We start from the raw sequence: 25969 nt of genomic DNA, 5'->3' as shown, positions 1-25969 counted from the left end.
TTCGTAGCCTGACCTGCCGCACAGTTCAAATCGTATGAGCGCGCGCCTCTGCACGTGGACCGTCAGATTGCAATGAAAGATGATCGAGAAACTGCAACTGTTTTGACAAGAACCGATGAAAAAACATTTCAAGTTTTACTATATGTAGCTATGTATGCTTGACTTTTTTTTCTTCAAAGGAAAACTATGTAAGTGGACCGCTTGCCTGCTCCCGTCCCGTGAGCCTTCAAACAGTACATGAATTGGCACGGAATCTTGCTTTAGTGCTTTACCTTGTCGATCCCCTTCTGTGGGGCTCGATTGAACTGCATGATCATCCATGCATGCATAAACGAGTCAGCCAAACAATTACTGCTACCACAGGGGATCAAAGGCCACCCTGTGGGGGAAATGAGAGGGAAATTCAGAGAGGAGTCGTCCCGTTTTTGCCGTCCTGCATATGACCTCTAGTCATCCAACAATGGTGGTACAAAGTGCCTTTTTCCCAGGCCACAATGCAATGCTATTCTCCCCTGGACACGCAAGTCCAATCGAGGTAGGGGCCAAGTCATCGGCCGCAGCACCACACGTACGGCCACGCACACAAGTCACAGCACTGCACCAGCCCGCGCCAGCCGGACTGACTGGGGTCTCCCATCCCCTGCACAGTGCGCGCACGATCGATCAACGCTGGTGATCATGACGGCGAGATCGTGTGAATTCGCTGTGGTTTCACGCTCATTTCCGGCTTCTTTTCCCAGCCCAAAGCGCCCGCCGTCCATCGGCCATCCACATGGGGTGGGTGGTTTTTCTCTACGCCTTGGTGGTGGGGGAGCCATCGGTACCTGTGATTCGTTGCTGCTGCCGTTCCTGGCTGCCTGCTTTGTTGACAGGTTGGGTTGGGTGAGAGACTGAGAGGGGAGGAGCGAGCACATCATCATAATTTCCGTCTGGCTTCCTGTGGTAGTGTGTCGTGCACCACAGCACAGAGCACGGCTCGAGCTGCTGCTCCCCGATTCACGGTCCTGTCGCGCCGGTCCCGATGCCACGGCACGGATGGGCTAATGGGTTAGTAAATTACTGACGCGACGTGCTAGCGGGTGATTGGTTACCGACAACAGGCGTTTTCACAGTGCGTGGTTGTGCTCCCGAAGCCGCTTGTCTGTCCCCTTGGAACGTCGTGTGATCGCCAATGATGCAAATAGTAGAGTTTTTTTGGGTCCCAAAGCCTGGACCAACGTTAATCGCATCACGAGACCGATGCAGTAATCGCAATGATGCTGCCTTGTTTACGCCACCTGTTCGTCAATCACTGGATAATGGAGATGCAAAGAGCCTAGGCTCGTGATCGCTCACTGCGATAGCACGCGGCGCCGGCGCGAAGCGAAAACGAGCCGCGAGCGAAACGGCACGCCCCCAACCAGCACCAGCCGCACCGGCACGTGCCGCGGCCCGTCAGATTGCGAAACCGCTGCCTTCTGCACCTGCCTCTCCTCGCCGTCCGCTTCGGCTGTTCCGCTCGGTTTCCGGCAACCCAATCCACACGCAAGACGCAACACAACACCACCATTCGGCAACGCTTTCGCGTTTCTTTAGTCCAGGCACGATGCACCCGAGATAGCCGTACTACTAGTCTACTACTACCTGTACATCACTGCATTTTAATCCAATCTAGTCTAAGGCTAGGTTTTGCCCACCCGGATATGCATCATAGCTCGCTGTAACTCCACAGCTAACACAGTCCACAGGCAACTAATCAAGCTGGGACCCGAACTCAACTAATCATCTTTGGCTGGCTGTGACATCGTGTGACGAACCCCTGCATCATCCGGCAACGCAAATTGATGCATGCACATCCATGACGCAACAGCGACCAAGGAAAAGCTAGTAATTCGAGCTGCGTTTCACTTGCCAATTAGGCAGTCAGACCGACCCCGACTGCCATGATAATGACCACAAGGACTATGACGAAACTGGCAACCTAACTAGAACATTCAAAGTTCAAACGTGACATTGAAGGAACCGGTCGTTAAATTTGTGATACGGTTTACAGGTACAGCAGCATTTATACGACAAAAATAAAAAAATAAATAACATAAGTCGATGTATTCATCGAAATAGATAACATACTAATATATTCAGCAACTTAACTCTTGTCAACTGAGTTACCGAAAAAACGTCGGTACCACTGTTTTCACCGTATTCAATATCTCAAATGCCGAAATCATCCTATATTCGGTATCTGAGATGCTAAATACGATGCACAGTGATGTATTCGATATCTCAGTTACCGAATACAGGCCGACTGTGTCATGATTTGTCTTGTGTCATTTCATATCGTATGGTGATCGATATCTGAGGTTTAGCACAACTTTGTTTCATCGGGCGCAAGTGAATAAATAAAGAAAAAAACTGAATGAGTAAGTGTATGTGTCATTTTGTGTCATCTCTCTACATAGAGTGTAGTATCCACTGGTGATAGTGGGGCCGAATAAAATACAGTAGTATAACTTTGTTGCATCAGGGCACGAGCGAATAAATAAAGAAAGGAACTGAACAAGTGAGTATGTATAAATTTGTTTAGATGTAATTTTATTGATATTCTATTATTCATTTAATGTATTTGCTTAGGTAATTTTGTAGTGAATTAACGTTGAGAGGATATAAATTCTAATCTGTGAAACATTAATAGTTGTAAAAAACAATTATCATATAACCCGGCATAGAGGTTACATACATTGATAAATATTACATTTGAAATGAGGTTTTTCATCGGTGCGTGAATGGACACTAACCATAAAGAGACGATGATAATAAATGTTGGTATGTACGGTACGCCTAACGACTAACTTAATAGCGTGTCGCTACTAAATCTAACATGACTTAGAGAATAAAAATAGACTAAGTTACAATAGATGCTCTTTATTGAGCGCACATGAGATATTTACCCTTCCTCAGATCATCGGGTCCTGAAGCCTTAGCGCGACGGGTCCTCTCATGCTTCTTTTCCCTCTCATCCTCACGAGCTTCAGCCGCGACACATTCCTCTATTGTCTTCCTCATGTTCTCCCCCCCCCCCCTGTCGCTTAAACCGTAGTTCCTCCAATTGTTGCTCGTACTCCCAACGTTCATACACTTCCCTCCTCCACTGCATGCTCATTTGGACCCACTGCTTCTGGTCCTCACTTTGCTCCATATCAAGCCATTCTATGAAGTCACAGAGAGGTTAAGACTAGACTAATAAAAGAAGATGAGAGATTAGAAAGACGGTGCGTGAATTCATATGAAAAGTATCACATGAGTGATGTATATCGCTATATCGGTGGTTACTTGTACGGTTCATGTCAAGGCTTATCATACTGTTAGTTAGTATATATAAAGAAGCGTAGACCATAGATGTAGGAGATGTCCTAGGACTTGGAAGCCTACAAGGGTCACCACAGAAGCACATCGGCAGTTCGACCCCTTGGAAGATGAAAATTCACCAATGTCTTGGGCAGGTTTGGTGAAGCTGAGAAAGATATTGCAGTTAAGAGAGCTGAGAAAGTAGGACTCTATCCATGGATGAGAGTGGAGTTATCTATAGTGGCTAGGGGCTAGTGCATGGACTAAGTGTATGGGCTTGGCTAGGGGCCGGAGCTAGGGTTGAACTTACCGTTTGGGGCACGAAAATTGAGACCCGGCGGTAACCGTGATAACCACTCAAAATTTGAGGAGAATTGGCTCAAAATTCACTCGGTCAAATTTGAAATTCGGTGAAAATTCGGATCGAATCGATCGAACGGTAACTGATCGGTTTGCACTGGTTACCGAGCAGTTTCGCTGATTTATCGAGCGCATTTTCCGAATTTTTCGTATTATCGTTAACCACTCGATTTTGTCGGTAATGGTTTGTCGATTTATCGAGCGGTTTTTTTGAATTTCAGTGAAGTTTAACAAAAACAAAAACAAAAAATAGCTCAATCTTGTAAAATCAATGACTAATTCATCTGAGCTTCAAATCAAGTGAAACAAATTTTATTGGTTTGTTTGTAACATGATCTGCATGATAATAGTATATACATAAAAAAGTTAAATATTTTATGTGAGAAAATATATTTATTAAACCAAGTTAAATGCATAGTTTACTCTTTGCTAATCCAAAAATCATGAAAAAAAAATTTAGTCTTTTTACATGATCTTATGTCTTTTAAAAATACACGAACTCATGAAATAATTATTTTAACACGCAAGATTGTGTAAATGTGTTGTAACTAGATTATTTCATAACAAACCCATCACAGCTTCAAAATTAGTGAAGCCATTTTATTAGTTTACTTATAATATGCTTTATGTAGGAAAAATAATGATAGACATTAAAAAGTTAATTACAATGCTATTTCTTAACATATTCACTTTATGCTTCTGAACTTTTTAAAAATCATGGAGAAATTAATAAAGCTCTAATTGAAGTGAAACCAATTGTAAAGATACTCTTAAGATACGCCTTACACAAGAAAAATATGTGTTTGCATGTTAAGTTTTTCCTTAACATAAATTGATAAATGAGCTGCGCGCTTCAAGTTTTTTCTTTTTTTAAAACTTCCTCCCTATAGAATATGATGCAAACGACACTATTTTTTTAAAAAAAAAATCACAGAAGTTCTTAGAATTGGCTCTGGTTTTGGATTTTTTTTCTGATTTTTTTTTTATTTTTTTGAAAAATTCGGTAACCGATCGGTTTATATTATCGAAGCGAAGCGGTAAGGTCGGTTATCAAGCGGTAAGCGACAAATTTGTTAACCCTGGCTGGAACATAGGATTTCCTGTAATAGCTAGAAAAGTTGTGGCACTAATGCTTGATAGAGATTCCTTGCGAAAGCTGTTGCTTGATGTGATTATTTCATCCTGCAAATGTTTAGCAAGTGTTTTTGTGGGCTTTGCATGGAGGCATGGATTCCTATGAACTCATGATAGAGGTGTTGTCATTTCATCGTTAAAGCTAAGTCGTGTGATTACTTCTTGTCTAAAGATTGATTTACGACATATGTGTTGTTATTTCATGGTTAAAGCTGAGTCGTGCTGTCACTTCGTGTCTAAAGGGTGTCTCGCAACAGAGGTGTTGTCATTTAATACTTAAATCTCTATCGTGTGGTCACTTCATATCTAAAACCTTATTCAAGACAGAGATGTTGGGTTGGTGTCCTCTTATCACTAGTGTTCATCCTTGAAGGTTGAAAATTTATTGTAGTTGTCTATGGCTGCATGATTTTGGAGACTTGTTTTCTCAAAGAATCGATTTTTTTGGATATGAAAGTAACATCTATCCCTTTGATCTCAATCCAAAGTCAAAGGTCGCCTTAAGCATTCATTCTAAAGCAAGCAATCCTTGTGTGTTGAACGGTTGATGCTAGAGCTGCAATTATTGTTAGTCCTCGAGGTGCTGGTGATACAACCCCAGTCTATGTTAGTCCTCAAGGTGCTCGTGCTACAACATTAGTCATAAGAGAACTCTAGCACAAGCATTGGTGTGTCTAAAAACTACGTCAGGATAGATCTGTTGTTATTTCATAGTTAAAGCTAAGTTGTGTGGTCACTTGTCTAAAGATTGACTCATGACAGAAGTGTTGTCATTTCATGCTTAAAGCTGTGTCGTGTGGTCACTTCGTGTGTACATTGTGATTCATGACATAGATGTTGTGCTGGCAGTAGGGGTGCTGTCATTTTATGCTTAAATCCGCGTCGTGTGGTCACTTCATGTCTAAAGCCTGACTCACAATAAAGGTGTTGTGCTGGTAGCAGGGTGTGGTTGTAGCAGTGTGGGTTTCCAATTGAGGTTGTAAATGACTATAAAAGACAATGCTGAATTGTGTATATCATCACTACCCCCAAACACAAGACGAAGTGAAGAGATAGCAAGCTCTAGTATGTCTACGTTTGTTATACCATCGCCGTTGTGCAAGTGTGGTACTGCATGTGAAATGGAGGTATCCCATGATTAGACATAAAGTTCACAAATAGTTTGTAACATAGTACGATAATAATCATGTCTAACATTTGCATAGTTCATAGTGCATAGATGTTGAATACCAAGATTATTTCAAGATGGCGGAGGAAAGTGGCGACGCAAAGTAGCAGAAGAATACCAGCTGTGCCAGTCAATGCTACCAGGGTAAGATGTTGTTGTCTCTGAGGTAGTGATGTGAAGTTGTAAGGATGAGTACCATCAAATCCACCACCATTTTCAGGGTTATCAATGTCCTCCGAAGATGGAGGTCTTCGAGGGAGGGGTCATTGTGGAATGAAATCATCATCTTCGTTGTCATCTTGAGTTATCACTGTAGTAGCACGGTTCACCTTACCGACCAGAGCTCGGTTACCGAGCTCCGGCGTTAACCAAAAATTCGCAGTTACCGCGGTAACCGGTCAAAAATTTAAAAAAATTCGGATAAAATTCATTTGGCAAAAATTGAAATTTGGAAAAAAAATCGCGATTTTAGCCATTCGGTAACCGTTCGGTTTGGAGCAGTTACCGAGCGGTTTTTACGATTTATCGAGTGGTTTTCTCAAATTTTCCACATAGTCGGCAACCGCTCGGTTTTCTCGATAATCGCTCAGTTTTCTCAATTTACCGAGCGGTTTTCTCGATTTTCAGTGAAGTTCAACAAAAAACCCAAAAATTATCTCAATCTTGTAAAATCAATAACTAATTCATGTGAGCCTCAAATCAAGTGATTTTTTTTTGTTTCCTTGTAATATTATCTACATGATAAAAGTGTTTATACTAAAAAAAAGGTCAAAATTTTCTGTGAGAAATTGTATTTGTTAAACCAAGTTAAATACATAGTTTACTCTTTGCTAATCCAAAAATCATGAAACTAATTTTGTTTGTCTTCTTACATGATCCTATGTCTTTTAAAAATACATGAACTCATGAATTAGTTATTGTAACATGCGTGATTGTATAAATGTGTTGCGACTAGATTAATTCATAACTGACCCATCACACCTCAAAAATTAGCGAAACCACTTTTATTAGCTAATTTATACTATTATTTACGTAGAAAAAATAATAGTAGACATGAAAAAATTAGTTACAGTACTGTTTCTTAACATATTCACTTTATGCTTGTGAACTTTGTAAAAATCATAGAGAAATTAATAAAACTCTAAATAAAGTGAAATCAATTTTAAAGATCCTCTTAAGATACGTTTTACACAAGAAAAAAAATATGTTTGCATGTTAAACTTTTCCTTAACATGAGTTAATAATTGAGCCGCACGCTTCAATTTCTTTTTTATTTTTTTCAAGCTTCCTCCCAATAGAATATGATGCAGACAACATTATTTTTTGAATTTTTTTTCACAGAAGATCTTAGAATTGTGTCTAGTTTTTTTAAGATGTTTTTTGAATTTTTTTATTTATTCAAATTTTTTGAATTCAAATTCGGTTACCGTTCGGTTTCTAAAACCGAACCGGACCGAGAATGTCGTTTATCGCGATTTCTGCTCGGTTACCGTCAGTTTTTTGAACTGTGTGTAGTAGCATGTCCTATTTCCTATTGGTTGTACACTATCTAAATGTGGTGCGTGAACATCCTCTTGCAATGTTTCTTGAACAATCCCTTGTATTGCTGCTGGAACATCGGTGCATTAGGGGTATGCAATAATCATTCTCATCGTTCTCGTTATTTTCTGGATGAGTAGTAGATGACACCCCTGTACATCTTAGATTCGCTGACCATCATCATCTACTACGCAAACCAGGCATCGCACCCCCGCCGAAGATCATATGCATCGCCAAGAAGTTTAGAACTTTTTTGTTGATCAACTCTGGATCTTCTGGGAATGCCTAAGCAAAAGAGGAGTGTTCAAATCAATGTGACAAAGATAAGTAGGGTGACCAAATTGGAAATAACAAACATAAATGTGGGATGCATACTGGTCGGGCAACATCATTATCCTTCTTTGTTTTCTAGAGAAATCTAGCACAGAAGGATGGTAGGCTAGTTCGCACATCCTGAGTTACCTTTGATGCTGCTCATGTAATATGGCCCTAAGGTTATTGGTGGTTGCATGTTGGAGCGGAGCGGTTCACGCAGAACACAAGGGTCTTGCATGCAAGTTGGATACATCTTGGATTAGGTTGTTCTTCTTGAAGGGATCATCATTTCCTTCATGTATAACCTGTAACGATGTATGAAGTGTTATATCGATCATTGTAGGTGTCCATAAAAATCCAGTTCTAGAAGATCCCGTCATAGATTTATTAATCCGCACTTGCAACGTTCTGCCTCTACACCAAACTAGGTATCCTTAAATATTTCAAAAATATTAAACTAGTACTAAATATCACAATTAATATATAACAATGCTTAAGAAATAACTAGTAAATAAAGTTATGTGCCATAATTATTTGACAAATAATAAATAAATTAAAAATAATTACATTAATAATACAGTGAATAAGACATAATAGGGATGACTACGACATTAAAATGAATAATACATGTATCATGAATAAGTTATGTGGTGGACTATATGCACTGAAGCGTTTTCGTCCTTGGGGTTACGTTTATGATGCTGTAGTGTAGGGAATAGACTTTTCAGTGATACTCCTAATATGCCGGTGCAGTCTAGCCAATCGGATATTTAGTGATATGGTATCTGTTCAATGCCCTCGGGACATCTTCTGAGCTACAATCTTTTCACCTTGCGAAGCTGCTCTACCTGTTGTTAGAGGCATAAAATTCACATACTCATGTGTATGAGAGAGTCTTGAGTTCGCTTGCCTCTAAATCATCAAGTTAGAGAGTTTATTTGTTCGGTGATTATTTTATTTAGTTTCTTTGTAAGTTGAGAGCTTTCGAGTGCTAAGACATATAGAATATTCTTGAATGGAACCTAGGGATCATATTTCTTCTGTGGAGTCATGTTGTCGAAATCTTTCTTTTGAATTTTCTCTCTGTTTGACTTCTACTTGTGCGTTTTTGAGGAGCGTTGGATGAACACGGAGTAGGTCATATATTTCGAAAAAAAAATATAAGGTATCTATTCGCCCCCTCTAATCATCTATATAGGTTCTACAAATTCAGCTTGTGCTAATAATTTTTTTAATCCACATATATACTATTTGTATTTTTCTCAACCTACGTATGTACAGCTCGAAATGAGAACTTCGTAGCATAGGTAAAGCCATGTACATTAATTCTCATTTAAATGGTCACATAAATGTAGATAATAAGACTTTCTTAAAGATTCTAATTGGAGATTCTCACAACAAGTTATATATATATATATATATATATATATATATATATATATATATATATATATATATATATATATAGGAAAACTAGTATGTACTCCTGGGTGTATGTACTTCCACCTCTCATATACCACTTTTACACGTGTGTTATACTTCTTTATCACTTTAAATATACTTCATTAGTAATTACAAGATACTACAATACAAATCCCACGAAATTTTTTATGAAATTCCATGATTTTTATCATAATTTACGTATATACTTCTTTTATGTATAAAAAAGAGTATATAGCAAAAATGAAAGGCTATATATATATATATATTACCATTATTGTACCAGGCTCAAAATTACACTGTTTGTTTATAGTTTTAGTACATTATCATTCATATTATCTGTATTTTACCAGTTTTAGTACATTACATTTCATATTATCTGTATTTTACCCGTCTTTTTCTGATGCTACTGTACTACCACAAAATATGGCTAACAACGACATATATGTTTCTCAGAATGAAGAAGATGATAACAGGGCTGATATAAAGAATGCGAACTCTGATGTTGAAGATAGCAAGTGTACATAACTTTTTCCCTTAGTATTTATTCTTTTCCAATTTATTATCCTTCTGTTCTAAGCATCTCTTTATTCGTGCTATTGACATACTCACAGGAAGAACTTTCGATCATAAGGATGAGACGTAAACACATCGATACCATGTTCTCTCATATTTCTGCAGTGCCAACTTAACGTCAAAAGTATTAGGCCCTACATCCCCAATCAGACTAAACACTACTATTTGTATTGGCTCTTTCTGAATTCGATAACTCCTTCCTACTATTTGTGATCTACTGTGACAGAATTTAGCAATTATTACTTATATATATATTCCTTATCGTAGTGTTTTTTAATTATCTCTCTGTAAAACTATCATAATCCCTGAACACTCATGCTAAGTTCTTCTGTTTTCAATATGTTTGCTTTAAAGAGAATTAAAAATATATGATTTCAATATGCTGAGATGTTCTAAAATATGGGCAATGTTGAGATGAGCACGACGCTGACAAGGGATATTAGTGGTTAGGGTCCACGATGTAGCACATTACGCACTGTTCTTAGCATTGTTGTGTGCTCTAAATTTTTCTCTCATTTAGGTGCAGTTTTTTTTTTTTTTTTTTGCTTCAGTTCAATATACATATATAAACGTTGTCTTCTTACGAATTGCAGCATGTTTGATGGAAACATAGCAGCCAACATTCATCAATCAATCATGGTACATTTGTCGTTTGTTTTATTTAGATTTGAACGCATCCTCTTGTCTTCTATTTACATAGTAGTATCTGCTTGTGCGCTCTTCTCTGCTAACACTCTTCATATGCTATTAAGGCCATCTCTAATAGATACTTTAAAAAATTATTTTCTATAACACTATCATATCATCCACTAATACTATTACAGTATCTACTATTTTTATCATCTCCAGCAACTACCTATTTCCTACATTATATTATTTTTCATTTTTCTTCGGACTCACAATCATCATCTAGCTACAGTGATACAAACTCATGTTTGCTTCCGCAAATTTGCCAAATAGGACATCGTGCGCGTATCCCTATACCGGTTTATACGGACGCTGTTGGAGAGCTTTAGTCCCACTTCCGATCGGCAAAAAGATAAACATGGCAATCAGTACAGTGATACGGGGCATTTTTCCGCTTTTGTTGGTACTGGCCTAACTATTTCTCTTTCAAACACAACTTGATAGAAAGACAGAGACAGTTCATGACATACATATACTACTTCTGCTACTACTTACTGCAACTATCTTAGATTACACGGGGGCGCGTTATTCTAAGTATGGAACGTAAAACCTGGTGATTCCGATGACACCACTCACCTCGCAAGTCGGCAAATGTTGCATGTGATCTTAATGGGGTTCCCGACAATCGCGTACAGGCCCGCCCCTGCCACCTTCTTTTGGGCGTGTCGACTCGTCAGTCACGGCCTCACGGTCTTATGCAAGGCACATGTCGGCTTCAAATGCAAGGCACCGGCAATCTAAAGATTATTGTAGGGAAAGATTAGAGGGATTCTTGGTCACTACATAGGGAAATGGTGAATGGCAACATTAGCCCTCACTTGTCATTGCAATGTTCAGAAATTTCCATTTGATGTTGACTTTTTGGATGTACCCAATTGTTAATCTTACGCACTGAGTCGAAAAGGATTGCTGAGATATCATGATTTCATGAACAGTTTGCGATGCCCATGCATCAATTCCATCTCCTCTCCTCTTTTCTTTTTGACGTTTCTTTCCAACATTTGCCCTTTCTTTCGGCTCTGGCAGGTCATTAATTTGTGCTCATTCCGGCTCTGGGCATAGCAGAAAATCACGCTTCCTCTTGGAGACTTGGAAAATGGAACCACGCCTCTGAATCTAATCGATTGCATCATGCTGGATACATCAGCTTGGATTTGATGTTGGAAGAACCCGAGGAGAGCTCCTGGAGCCTTGATGTAACGCATGAGCTGACGAGCGTACGCCGCTCGCGGCGCGTGCCGCCTGCCCCTGCTCGCCTGTGCTCCGTGCACGCGGCCGTGTCCGGTGCTCCACCACCCAACCGGCAGGCTCAGGCTGCAGCTGCAACGAGGGGACGTCTATTTGTCCAAGGCACATGCTGCCCATGCATCATCAGTACCACTGCGCCCGATCAATCCATCACAACCTCCGGCTTACCCTACAGACCACACAGGCAGGGCTCATTTTAAAACGAGAATGATGTTTGTCCTAAGGAATACCAGGAGCGTCCCAGCAAAGTATCTGTTCTTCAATCGACTGCGAGGACGGCGAAATCTGACTTCAAATTTCACAAGCCTGCATAAACCACAATGGGATTTCGACTATATTGATTGGAAGAATCCAACCAAGTTCCCAATAACCGGATGCATTCTAACGAATGAAGTTAATACAAAACTAGCTGCACAAGGCACTCGTTTCACAGGAACATGTACTCCACAAAGAGCAATGGCAAATTTCAGTGGATTAATGCGGGTAATCATACACTGCACAGCTGCACCAGAACGTATTTTATGACACTGCCGACACGGATAAATGCAGGACGCCCGCTGGAGACCACATATAATATGAAAACTCAGGTTTCAGTACCAAGCATTTAACTTGTGCCTTTCTGATCTGGAGTATCTTAGACTTTCAAAAATTGCAAGTTTGTTGGGGTTCCCTACTGTCCACATAGCTTAAAGTTCTGTAAGCCCACCGAATAGGATACATACGGCCTATCCTCCAGTTTCCTAGCAGGACATCTCATCTGTTCAGCATAAGATCAACTGCTTCACTTTTCACAGCTACACAAAATATACAACATGTGCCATTGTGTAACATAGCAGGTAATGCTTTCGGCATTAGAGATCACATGAGCTAACGTGAATCTTCTTCCTGATAGTGAATTAGTGAATACTCACATAACAGCCTAATGAGGTCAAAAGGATTATACGTACAACACATCGAGAGGACATGCAAACATTGATGGCTAAGGTCCAGATAAATAAGCACTAAGCACCAGCTTCGGGAGAATCTGTGTCCAACTCTCCATTTTGTGCCATGAGGATTCTGTAGACTCTCCTAGAACATTTTTGTCCCAACCTTTTGCCTTCATTACCCAGGCGATCTTCCCACTTCAAGTCGCTAAGCAAAAGTTCCTTCTCAAGAACCTGTTACAGGGACAAGTTAACAACAGAAAGGCAGGGTGCCTAGCTTCTGTACTCTTCTGAACCCAGGGACAGCACTCACAGTTTTACTGGGATCCATGTATACATTCAGAAGGGATCTCATAGAGCGGTACTCCTTCCAGATTGCAAGAGCATATCTCGGCTGGATGCCGGGAATCGCTATTAAAGCTTTTAACCTGTCACATATAATACATGTACCATTCAAGTCAAAGACAGCCTCACAACCAAATAGATGGTGTTCATCTACACAAAAATGGTAGAACAGATTTGTAGAAAATGTTGAATGAGAAATGTTTCTCAGTTCTCTATTTCAATATAAGCATAACACTTCAATTAGCTTGTTCCAAAAGACAAAAATCAGAATACTACTACTAAATACTTAAATAGAGCTTAGAACTCGGGTACCTAGTAGAAAATCTAGGCTAGACACTGCATAGGAGAAATTGCATCAGTGTAGGAACGAGTAACTAGATTTTTTATACAAGTTTAGAACTACAGTCAAAGTTCCATTCCACTGAGAAAACTGAGGTAAGAACCAAATTGCAAGTAGCGTCATGCAAAAGTGATAATATTGGAAACGTGTTGCTTATAATGTATGCAGAAAAAAGGGGCAGTTTTTTTTAGTTAAAAATAAAGACCAAAACAGGACAGCAAATGGGCATCCGATTCAGTATATAAGAACAACTTACCAGGTGTCCTTCTTAGCAAGACCCTTATCAATGAAACCTTTAGGGATAATCGCACCGTTAGCATGCACAGATAACCATGTCAATGGTTTCCTGCAGAACAGTCAGGGGGCACATTAACAAAACATGGAACTGCTTATCACATCGAATAGAACAACATACCTGCAACAAATGGGTATCAAAATCACATTATCGAATAAAACTAAATGTCAATGTTTTGAATTATATCGCATCATTAAAGGTCATTAGGGGTCATATATTACGAAAATTTTAGGCAAAGAAACATCAGTAAGTGCAAACTGGGTACTACATGAAAACATTGTCAAGGTCATAATTGAAGTTCTGTACTATGATAACAGAGGTTAGAGGTACAGTGTATCTGTGTCTTTCCACAGATGACAATACTAAATCTATGACTTTCATGTCAATAGGAGGATTTGCAATTTTTTTTGTTTTACCACATAAATTAGAGTACAATCAAGAGTGAAAAAACAGCTGTAACCAGCCATACTTAAACTGATTATACATTTAAAATGCTAAGCAAGCGATGCTTGTGGGCAAGCTAATGAAAGTATTCATGTCAAGCTAACGAAGATAAATCATACTAGAGGGAGAAAAAAGCAGTGGCATGGCATTCAACAACATTCACACATTGAAGTTTGCTGAGTTGTTTAAAATATTTGTCACCTAAGCAACAACAACAAAGTCTTTGTCCCAAACAAATTGAGATAGGCTAGAGATGAAACCCACAAGATCCAACTAAAAAGATGATGAGAAAATAATAATGATAATAAAGGTACTTAGTAATAGTAAAAAAACAAAGTAATAACCGTACAGGACACTGAAGTATAAGTTATGGTTCTAGCATGTGGATTGCTAACTTCCACGCACTTCTATCCTTGGATAGTTCTTTGAATCAAATAAACCTGTTTGTCCTGTTCAGCGGTGATCAGCTGCTTACCAGCCATAGATTCATATTTAAGATGGGGTTGTTTATACAGTATCTGGATTCTGGTACCTGACGAAGACTGATTTTGTCCCCCTGTTAGGTTTTTGAATTATTGGGCAGTACTCAAAAGATATAAGCACCAAAACAGTACTAATATTCAAGTAAATCGGTCTTCCAGACATATGCAAGCACCAGTTGTACTAAAAGAAACTGGTCTCATATGCAGTTCTCTCTTTATTTATGGCACCAACAATGAATATAATTCTTACAGTTCCGCCTCAATAAATAAGTTTTGTTTTATGATAAACAATAGATCACTTACAAATAGAAAAGTGAATTCAGAATTTCCAATAGCATTTACAATCATTCTAATTACGACAGGAACAGCCTTGCATTAAATAAAATAATAGCAGAAACCACACATCACAGTTAACATAGGAAAGGGAAAAATTACAGATGCATCACAAATTTTCTGAATTCAGTAGGAACAATCAACAAATTTACCGATCCTCATCTAAGTAAATGTAACTTGCCTAAATTTGCATTTTGCAAGATTCGCCGTCAAGCCAACAAGATGCTCTGCTACTTCAGCTTCATCTATGCATTGCCTTGAGTGAACATTAACATAGTGTGTTGCCAGTTTGCATAAAACCTATAAAAGAACATATGCTACACATTCCAGGAAAAGAAAAATTCATGAAAAAATTGATACAGAATTGAAAACAGACCTTTTCCACCGGTGGACGTCTCCAAGTACTAAAGCTTGATTGGTTCTTGTATTGACTTTGCTCACTGACATGACAAGAGAACATTTTACTTTTAGGTTTTTAGTTTTAGCACAGTTGAAAAAGGTTGGTTACATTATCTGCTGGTAGAAGCTACCATGCACATCCCTTGCAACACATTAGAGTCCCATGTGATGGTGCATAAGTAGCAACAGCTGCACCCCTAGGGCCAGCAGAATAGGCTTAGGAATAATAATAAAATTGATCACCATATTATCTTTAAGACAGAATATTATCTTATCATAAGTAGTTGGAAGGTTTAGATTGCATTGTTAGGGACAGGCTATAAGCACCAAGTTCGCATCCAATCTCATTAAGGAAAGATGGATTGGCCAAAGTCATCAAGTCCCTGATGTGCTCCTCTTTACCTGGCTGTTATAGATCCCCTTCCCCAATTTGTGGTCCTCCTTCACGTAACACTGTTCTCCATCAAGTTGTTGTCCTCCAACCTTCCACCACAGTGTTTTAGTACATGACAATGGAATCAAGTTTTTATCCCATTGTTATTCTCACACAAATTTTTCTAGTTGGGGAAGGAGCACGAAGATTGGGCCAAAAAAAATCATAGAGAACCTAGAAACACACTACTTTTGCTTGGTTGTGTACCATAACACAAGCATCTTACTCGCACTAGTCTCCCTCCCCTCACCACAAATAATTAGCGCTGAATGATATCAACTGAATCAGCTAGCATAATAGTTCATTGTGCATATTTGTTGTGTTGAAACTATGCAATACATAATATTCAGCAAAATATATAAATAGGAAAAGGAACTCTAGAACATCAGTTGTTAGCGGCATGTAACAGCAGTTGTAAACTCTGTACTCTGTACAATTCAGGTGAGCACCAACATATAAAGAGTAAGAAGGAAACGCTACATATACTTGCCAGCTACTAATCTTTTGATGCACTAAGAAAATTCAAGAGACTTTGTAGACTGTCGACACAAAAGGCAAAGACCAAACAAAAAAACAGTTACACATGATAATTCAGAGGGAGCTAACCGTTTATTGATGTAGCTCATCAATTTGTTCGTGACGTAGCAAATAGTGAATTTCGGATAGTCATTACGGACTTTTTGGATGTGATTGAAGAGCAATTCGCTGCTTACAAGATCACAGAATTCCTCAGCTTGAAGAAAAATTACAATGTATGGCACTTCTTCTGAGACTGCAGCTTGATTCTGTAGAAAGATATCTCAGTTTAGGAAATAATTGCATGGTTACTTTAGGATAGAGAGACAAAATCCCTAAAGGTTATCGGTGAACAAAGGAAGCATGCACCACAATACCATAGCCGTCCTTAAGACTAGAAAGCACCTGAGCAATATCATCGGGGACTTTCATCTTCCACAAAATCGATCCCCTGGTTGAATTAGCAGTAACTCGATAAGAAAGGTCTTTTTCTGCAAAACTTGAAAGAAGCTGACCTGTTTGAAAACAGCCAGATATCTCAGCAGTGGAGAAATATAGAGACAATGAACAATGATTGATAGTTTGGTACGACTACTTGATTTACTATATCTAACGAACCTCCGACTGAGCCACTCTCAACAATACTTGAGTCAATCTCAGCTGTAATACATTTTAAAGCAAATTTTCCTGATTCCCACTTCATAACTTCTTTCTCCTTCTTCTTCTCCTCTGCAAGTTGAGCTTTCATAGCTTCCTTCTGCATTTTATTTTCCTAGAAAACAGTATGCTCTCATATTATCTATCATGCGCATGAATAAAAACATTATTCTGTAAAACAATTTATGAGGCAAACCTGTTGATTTTGCTTTCTTTCTTCAATCAGTTTGGCTTTCATTTCCTTCTTTAATCTCTTCTCTTCCTATGTAATGCACGAACGCCCCATCACTTAAACTTCATAGTATGCTCTCATATAATCTATCATGCACACGAATAAAAACATTATTTTGTAAAACAATTTATGAGGCAAACCTGTTGTTTTTGCTTTCTTTCTTCAATTAGTTTGGCTTTCATTTCCTTCTTTAGTCTCTTCTCTTCCTATGTAATGCATGAATGCCCTGTCACTCAAAATTCATAGTTTGTAACCTGAAATTACAATTTTGTTCTTACATGCTTACTCAACCATACCTGTTGTTTTTCCTTTTCCTCTTCCTTCTGCCGTTTCTTCACTTCCTACATAAAACAAGATGGGCTGTCGCTTGTTATCAGGAATGTCAAGATATCAACTCTTTATCAGTACACATGCAGGCAAGTTTTCCCTTTCCTCTTTATGCAATCAAGCACTATTTTTTTGTATAAAATCTGATGTTTGTACCTACACAAGATTCAGTGGATTCAAAACATGATATTATTCATAAATAGGCATGCCTACTAAATAATACACCCCCCCCCCCCACACACACACACCCTCCTGTCATTCAACTAAACATCCTGTTCCTTTTGTAAACTATGCTACCTGGAAATACAGCAACATGTTTCAGGTTGTAGAGTGTGTCTTACTGGAATGCTTGCTCAAACAAACTTGTCGCTCTCTCTCGCCTTCTCAATCAATTGTAAATTAATATACATCCGTTCAAGCACCAGGAAGTACAATTAGCTATTTCATGTGTCGATTGGATGTCAAACCCTCAGTTTTTTTGTTACATTTTATGGAACAGATCTGAGATATTAGCTATTTCATGTGTTGATTGGATGTCAAACCCTCAGTTTTTTTGTTACATTTTATGGAACAGATCTGAGATTCATACGTATTTCACTAGGTCTATAAATTAATCAAGCCATTCTTCCCTTAGCAGTACAGTCAACCAAATACATCTAGCATCTAATGTGTCAACAGTTATCCAGAAATGGCCGCGTGATTCTAAGGAAACTGGAATGCAGAGCCATAAGAGGTGAGATAGAAAAAAATCACAAGATTAACCAGAGTCTGATAAAGTCATATTATATTAAATATATTTTGGTGTTACATTATATAAGTACACAACCAGTCACCATACTTTATTGGACGAACTGCAGAATAAATACGAGATTATATGTTATATTCCTTTAATTATTACACCAATAGCATATGAGCGCAACCTACTTTTCTACTGTTCAACGTCATCAGCATATTTCTTATATAAATTGTTTATAACGCTATCAAGACACTGTTCCAGCCAACATAGCACAAATTAATTGCACTAATAGACTAACGAGCCATCATATGATTGAAAAGTTTTACATTTATATCAAATCAAATCATAAACTACAGACATTAGCATACCCAAGGACTGCACGTCTCAGTACAAACATCAGCACCAGGCAGAGTAGAATCTTCACGAGGCAAATCAGCATAAAGGGGTTGACCATAGCTGGTTGTGCCTAATAATAACATAGATAATCAATGTGCCAGAGTATCACTTATGATCTACACTGATCTCAATCTGAAATATGTTCCAAACATTTTGCGCAGCATATCATTATCAATTCAAATTCCTGTGCCTTCTTTTTATTTTTACTCTCTTCAGTTCGATTTTTTCTTACCACCATTTTTACCTGTTGTATTGCTTGGCAACTTGGTCAAAGACTCCGTGTGTATGGTGTCATCCGACTCATCATCACTGTCCAGAGATATCAGAGAAGAAACTCCTGCAAGCCAAACCAAGAAAATGAAGAAAGCTAAATGAATTCCAAGCTTAAACATGACTAGAACCAATTGCTGTCTATCTTGTACAAAACCATCTTCCAGGGATGAAGATGTTATGCCTAACGAGATCACCACATTCTTGAGGACTCAAACAGAACACAGAAGGCACCTACAGCGGAAGACATTTTACCGGACAATTTCTGCGCCGGGGCAGCAGACGACGAGCCATGCGCAGCAGGTGGCCCAATCGAGCGCGGGGAAGTGAAGCCCGGGGTCTCAACAACAACAATGTCGAGGTCGATAGAGCAGGGTTCAGCCGACCCCGGCGTCTCGGAGAAATCAGAACGAAAGCGGGCGGAGCATGGGAGGACAGAATCGGGAGTCTCATCAACATAGTCGCCGGGGACGAGCGAACACGGGGCGGGCGAGGGGTCCGTGTCGTCGTCCACCACGAGAACAGGCGGTTCGGGAGCCGACGAGGGCCGCCGCTTCGGCGGGGATGGGGTGTCGTCGAGGACGATGGCGGATGCCGCGAGCAGCAGCCGCTTCTGGAGGGGAGGGGACGGCGAGAAGGCGTCGAGGAAGTCCGGGGAGGAGGAGGTGGTGACGGGGAGGGAGCGCTTGCGGGAGGAGGGAGGGGATGCGACCGCGGCGACGTCGTCGTCGTCGTCATCGAGGATGTCGACGACGGGGACCCCGGAGGACGCCATCGTCTTCGATGTGGGCTTGGGTTAGGCGCTGGGGTTTGCTCGATTTGCGGGATCGCCGCCGAGATGGGGGATTTTGATTTTGGATTTTAAGCGGTTTGGCGGGTTTGGGCATGCCGCCGCGGCGCCGGTTGGTCGCTGCGCTTGGGTTGGTCGCTGCGCTTGGGTTGGGGAAAGCTTGCTCGGCTTGGCCCAACCAGCAGGTCGCATGGACCCAGCACGCGAGGCAGATCGGTGCGGATGTGCGCTTGCTCGGCCCGTTTTCGCATCCGGGCCTGCTGCGCGGGTGGCAGGACAATGGGCCGGAGGGCGGGGACGAGGGTGGAAGGACGTACGCCGAAGTTGGAAGAGAAGGGAGTTTTTTATTTTTATATTTTTTCGATTAAAAATTTAAATAAATAGATTTTTCACGACAAAAACTACAAAACTAGCCACTGCAGTCCTTCAGTGGGCTAGCTGCCCTTTGAGGGGGCGGTAATGATATTTTTTTTTCGAAAATTGCAAAATTTTAAGTTTTTGTTGAAATTTAAAATAGGGAATTTACAAAATTGGGGATTAAAAAGGTTGAAGAGTGGTGAAAATGGTATACTAAGGAAGCGAGAATTTGGAGTAGGTTACGTAATTATCGGAGAATAAAGAATCAGTATTTGTAAACAAATTGTATATGTGAAGCACTCGTAGTATATTACGCGGGTATAATGTTGTGAACGGCGACAAACATAATATTAAACATACGATGGAAAACATTACATGAGACTGTAACCATGATGACACGACGAGGAAAAAAAGGTGGCATGTACGGTTCGCACAAAGACCTACTTATTAGTGTGTAGCTCCTAATCATAACATGCCTTAGAGAGTGAAAATATGTCGGGTTATATCAGATACTCTCTACTGAGTATATCTAGGATATTTTTCCCTTCAGAGGGCATAGTGACCTGCCGCCTTAGCACGGCAGGCTCTCTCCCGCTTACTTTCCCTCTCAGCCTCCCGAGTCTGAGCCACGGTATGGTCGTACGCCTTCTTTCTCATGCACTCTTCTTCCTGCCACTTCAGGCGAAGTTCATCTGGGTGTTGCTCGTACTCCCGACGTGCGTAAGCTTCCCTTCTCCACCTCATGGTCATGCCGACCCACTGCTTCTGTTGCTCATTTTGCTCATTGTCGAGCTATTGAATAAAATCACAGAGCGATGGAGAGGACTGAACAAATAGAACAAGATGATCGGTTAGTAAAATAGGGTGCAAAATTGGCAAAGATGTGGCTGATATTTGTCGCTATACCAGTGGATACTCATATGTTCCATGTTCAGGCTTGTCATATTGGTAGTTGGCACACATGAAGAAGCGCAGCCAATATGTGTATGCGATGTCCTGCGACTCGTAGAGCCTGAAACGATCACCACAGAAGTACATCGGTGGTTCGATACCTTGAGGGATGAAAATCCCCCAATGTTTCTTTGGTGGGTTTGGTGGAGCTGAGAAAGATATCGCACTTAAGATATCTGAGAAATGAGTGGTGCATCAACGTATGAAGGTTCGACTATTTATGGTGGAGAAAGGTATGAGCATTGGATTTGCTTTTAAAGAAAGGAGTGAGTGGAAGGACTTAGAGGGTGGCGAGAGCATTGGATTCCATCTTGAAGAATGTGAAAGTTTTCGCATTGATGATGGACAAAGATTCCATATGTATTGGTACCTGTGTTGTCAGAGATTCCATATGTATTGGTACCTGTGTTGTCATTTATTGTGTGGTAAAAGCTGTCCAGGTCTGATTCATCTTCCACTGCCTCACTTAGTCCCGCCACTGCTTCCGCAGAGTTCACCTCCGTTTGATCTTTCAGGTACGCCTCAGCTAACAAAATCAGAGGCATGCCTCATTCACAAGATATATCTATATACTGCATCCAAATTGATGTGGCTTCGATCGGAACAAGCTCATCAAAGTATCCATGACTAGCACGGCTGAGGACAGCTTTCAGCTTAAGCTCATGCTGTTGTGGATCCAGTTGGAAAAAACGCATGAGCCACTTACACACACCCGCAATGGTCCTCTCATTAGCTTCACTAAGACCCTTTATGATATGATGAAATTCAGACAGATCTACACCGTTAGGACCGTAACTAATTTCACCCTAACCATAATATATCTGAAAAATTAATTTATGTGCCAGCCTTGAAAACATCCACAAATATAACCAATGTCAAGACTAACGAACTATATTTCTCAGCATCGGAGATAAAAAATTAACCAACATCGATTCATACATAACAATAGGTTTTCAATAATACCCCCCCCCCCAAAAAAAAATTTACCTACAAATATTACTCTATATAATCTACATTCAATAGCTATCCTACCATGTCGAAATTAATATTCACAGTATACTATCATTTTCTAAACGCTACATCCTAGGTCATACTATTATCATACAGTGCTAGCTCCTATGTCACACAATACTACCCTACGATTATTCCTCTATACAATCTATATATTCAAAACTAACATACTACAAATAATATTCTATATTTCACTGCTATTCTACCCTGTCGTAAGTAAAATTGATAATTTTCTACTAAACATAGCTGTCGATGACATTGGAACCAGGGGTCCCCGAGTCCCAAGGCCAGAATAGCAGAGTGCCACGTGGCGCCCTCCCTCGGGGATTATCTCCCCGAGGTCTAAGAAGATCAAGTTCCGGGAGAGGGTGCTTGGGGCCATGAATAGTGGTCCCCGAGTACCCGAGTTCCCTGATGACCTGAGAAGATCAAGTTCCGGGAGAGGGTGCTCGGGGCCATGAACAGTGGTCCCCGAGTACCCGAGTTCACCGATGACCTGAGAAGACCAAGTTCCGGGAGAGGGTGCTCGGGGCCATGAACAGTGGTCCCCGAGTACCCGAGTTCACCGATGACCTGAGAAGACCAAGTTCCGGGAGAGGGTGCTCGGGGCCATGAACAGTGGTCCCCGAGTACCTGAGTTCCCCGATGATCCGAGAAGACCAAGTTTCGGGAGAGAGTGCTTGAGGCCATAAACAGTGGTCCCCGAGTATCCGAGTTTCCCGATGACAAGAGAAGTCAGTTCCAGGAGAGGGTGCTCGGGACCATGAACAGTGGTCCCCGAGCACCCGAGTTCCCCGAGGACTAAGAGAGGGCATATCCGGGAGAGAGTGTTCGGGGCTGTGAATAGTAGTCCTCGAGCACTCACAGTTCCCCGAGGGCCTGATAAGTCCTTCGCCAGTGGTCCCCACAAGGGCTCAGCGGTGAGGTGTCAATTGGTGAGAGATCTGATGCTACATTTAAGAGGACGCGTGGCCTGTCACTTACAACCACTCTCCCCGCGCCTGCTGTCAGTCCCTGTCACGGTCTGGCAGGGAGGCGTGAGGACATTTAATACGCGGGTTCCATCGCGCATCATCTGGCGCGCCTCGGGATAACGTCGCAAGGCTCGAGGCGTAACGCCTGCCGCCCTGCTGTGTCAGGCTCGCTTTGATCAGGCGGGCACGCGAGGCTGCTCGGTGGCTGACCAGCGGGCCCTCCCCGCTGCACCCGCTGAAAAGCGGAATGATGACGACAAAGACCAGATGAGGGCACGTTTTCAACCCTCCCCATCACCTCAAACCGCAGCCCATGATGGTTGCTTTTCATTTATGGCACATTGGAACTTGCGCCATCCTTTCTGGGCACGCTACCCGCCCCGACGGGTATAAAGGAGGGGCGGGCTCCCCGGAGAAGGGGGACTTGGATCAGACGGAACACACCGAACGAGCTCAGAAGACAAGCCGACGAAAAACAAGGAGCACGAAGCTCTAGACTTAGACAAACATTCTTGTAACACAGCAGATCCTCATATAGACATTCCCTGAGCATTTATAGCATACACACAGGAGTAGGGTATTACGCTCCATGCGGCTCAAACCTGTCTAAAATCCCCAGAGTATTCATTTCCTCCTGCATCCGATCATCCATTCCACCTACACCTCATTTACTCCCATTTATTTCATGTACGAGGCGGACTCAGAATCATCTCCCCGGCTGAATCTCAAAGAGGGTCCCTCCGAATCCCTACTTGTGGAGTTCACCCTCCGACAATAGCATTTTCTAAACTCTAGATCATACATGTTTAAAACCTATGTCATATACTACTACTGTACTAATTAACAACAATAAAAGTATAGAAGAACTTACCGGAAAGTGATATTCAAATCCGCGAATCAAGTGCAGCAGGACTTCGCCGCGCTCTCTTCCTCTCCTCTCCTCACTCTTCATGGTTTTTTTTCATAATAAAATGTGAATTTTACCTTATTTTTGAGCTTTTTATAGAGGAGGGAGCAATGGGGTAGAGGTGGGCGAGCGCGAGCGGCAGCCACTTTAGCGCCCCCTGAGATGGCGGCAAGGAGCCGCCTCTCAAGGGCGGTAAGGCGTTGGCTCGGGCGAGCACCCCCTTGCCGCTCTTTGAGGGGGCGGTTAGGCCTCCCACCCCTCAGGGGGCGTTAAGTAGGCCTAACCGTCCTCTCAGAGGGCTGTAGGCGTTTAGTTTTGTAATTTTTCTCATGAGAAATCTATTTATTTAAATTTTTAATCAAAAATATATATAAAAAAACCCGAAGAGAAGGTGGCACAGAAGTGGGTCATGGGACGACAGATCTGGTGTTACGGACTTACGGTCGGTAAACCTAAGAAGCCTCGTCACTCGTAAGTAAATTACCTAATTCTCAGTCTCCGCTTAATGGACAAACAGAGTGAGGGCCATGAGATCTTTGTTGTCACCCAATGTTCCACCCTCGTCAAGGAGCAGCAGATACATAGGCGTCACAATAGTATACACATCACAACCATTCGTATAAAGCAGATGCAATTTGTTAGGTGCCTATTTTTTTCTTTTTTAGACAATATATTTGAGCCATCCAATCACAATCTAACAATTCACATCATTTTTTACCTTTCATCTCTAACGTAGTTCTACTACTTACTTCGCCCCAGCCGTTCCACTCCTACGCCACCCAACTCCTCCTATCTCTTATCCGTGGCGATGTCTTTGCCTTCAGATCTGCCGCCACTATCGCACTAACCAATCAATTTTTGAGCTCTCATGTCATTAACCTCGCCTATTGTCCATTTGCCATCCCATGGCTCCAGCAACGCTACCGCTGCCTCATAGCACCGTCACACCGTAACCTACTGTCGATCCGTCCACCACCCCAACCTTCCTCTAGCCATCGGAGTGAGCGGTGAACTTCAAACCTTAATCCCTCTGTTAAACTTCTTAGTGTTCGCGGGGACGCTTGAGATCGAGCGTTGAAAATTAGGAAACGTGTTTGTATAAACTTTGGAGGGTGAGGACGCTGACAATGTAGCAAGCAAGCTCGTTCGGAGAGAAGATGCCAAACGCCGACGCAAGCATGTATGCACGGGATGCATGCCCCGCTGCAGAAAGCCCGGGAAAGCCAACGCCGGATAGCAGAAAAGACTGGGACTCAGGGGGCGTGACGCGTCGCGCCAGGCTTGCTGCGAGCGAATGCCTAGAAGCCAAAGTGCCAAAGGCCAAGCATGCACATTCAGGTCACAGGCTTTTCATACGGCTAAATAATTACATGTTAGGCCTTTTCCCATGCCTCAGCGACGCGACTACGGCCTATGCAAGGCCCGCCCTTTTTATTTTAGGTGAAGGTAATTCTAGAGGACTGGTTTTAAAAGTTCTCTTCTTTTAGTATGATTAGATCTCATCTTCTTTTAACTGTTAAATCAGTAAATGATGATATGTATAATCTTATAAAAGTTTTTCTACGTAGATCCTATAAAATTTCTTCCTCTTTTGAGGGCCCCTTCTTCACCAAAGTTGTTCACCGAATGCAAGTGTTACCGAACACATGCAGGCATGCCTAGCTAGCTTTTGTATGTTCCAATGGCGTGCACCAGGAGATAGCAGTGTGCTTCTGTGCATACTTTGTCTATGAGATGTTACATATGCAATGGGATTAGTCGAGTAGTTTTTATTTTCCTTTTGCCAGGAGTGGACTACTGTGGTTTTGCTAAACAGTTTGAGAACTTTTCTGTCACAACACAAAGTTGGAGCTGGATTTGGTACCAGGACGCACTGACTCGATATCAACCTCTGAGACTGATCACAGCACAATGGGTCCCTTCTGTACCGGTCCTCAGGCTAAAGACTCCGAACGACCGACCGATGCACTGAACAAATGCTATTGAAGTTTGAACCCTGCAAAACTGTTTTTTTTTTCCCTTCTCGAGTGCGTGAGCAAGTGAGACTAATAGTTCAC

General features: G+C 41.4%; 1 protein-coding gene across 1 annotated transcript; it reads right to left on the bottom strand.

Moving 5' to 3' along the window:
* Nucleotides 1–12326: 12326 nt before the first annotated feature.
* On the bottom strand, nt 12327–19799 carry LOC133925108 (crossover junction endonuclease EME1). The gene is made up of 14 exons (XM_062370946.1): nt 19178–19799; nt 18897–18989; nt 18625–18722; nt 17490–17534; nt 17334–17399; nt 17158–17223; nt 16923–17076; nt 16710–16819; nt 16395–16573; nt 15333–15396; nt 15138–15256; nt 13659–13748; nt 13031–13145; nt 12327–12951 (listed from the first exon to the last, which is right to left on the bottom strand). Exons 1-14 carry the CDS (start codon nt 19695–19697, stop codon nt 12793–12795), a joined length of 1878 nt encoding a protein of 625 aa, XP_062226930.1. The 5' UTR covers nt 19698–19799; the 3' UTR covers nt 12327–12792.
* Between the last annotated feature and the right edge of the window lie 6170 nt (nt 19800–25969).

The sequence above is a fragment of the Phragmites australis genome, chromosome 7 (genome assembly GCF_958298935.1).
Source record: "Phragmites australis chromosome 7, lpPhrAust1.1, whole genome shotgun sequence".
Lineage (NCBI taxonomy): Eukaryota > Viridiplantae > Streptophyta > Magnoliopsida > Poales > Poaceae > Phragmites > Phragmites australis.
The sequence above is the reverse complement of the archived record's forward strand: the minus strand, read 5'-3'. Positions and strand labels throughout refer to the sequence as shown.

What these genes read in the sequence shown, in the direction of transcription:
- LOC133925108 (XM_062370946.1), bottom strand. Translation starts at nt 19,697, where the DNA reads ATGGCGTCCTCCGGGGTCCCCGTCGTCGACATCCTCGATGACGACGAC. An exon ending in GTTGCCAAGCAATACAACAG is followed by an intron (nt 18,723 to 18,896) that starts GTAAAAATGGTG and finishes TGTTATTATTAG; the next exon opens with GCACAACCAGCTATGGTCAA. An exon ending in CTGAGACGTGCAGTCCTTGG is followed by an intron (nt 17,535 to 18,624) that starts GTATGCTAATGT and finishes TGTTTTATGTAG; the next exon opens with GAAGTGAAGAAACGGCAGAA.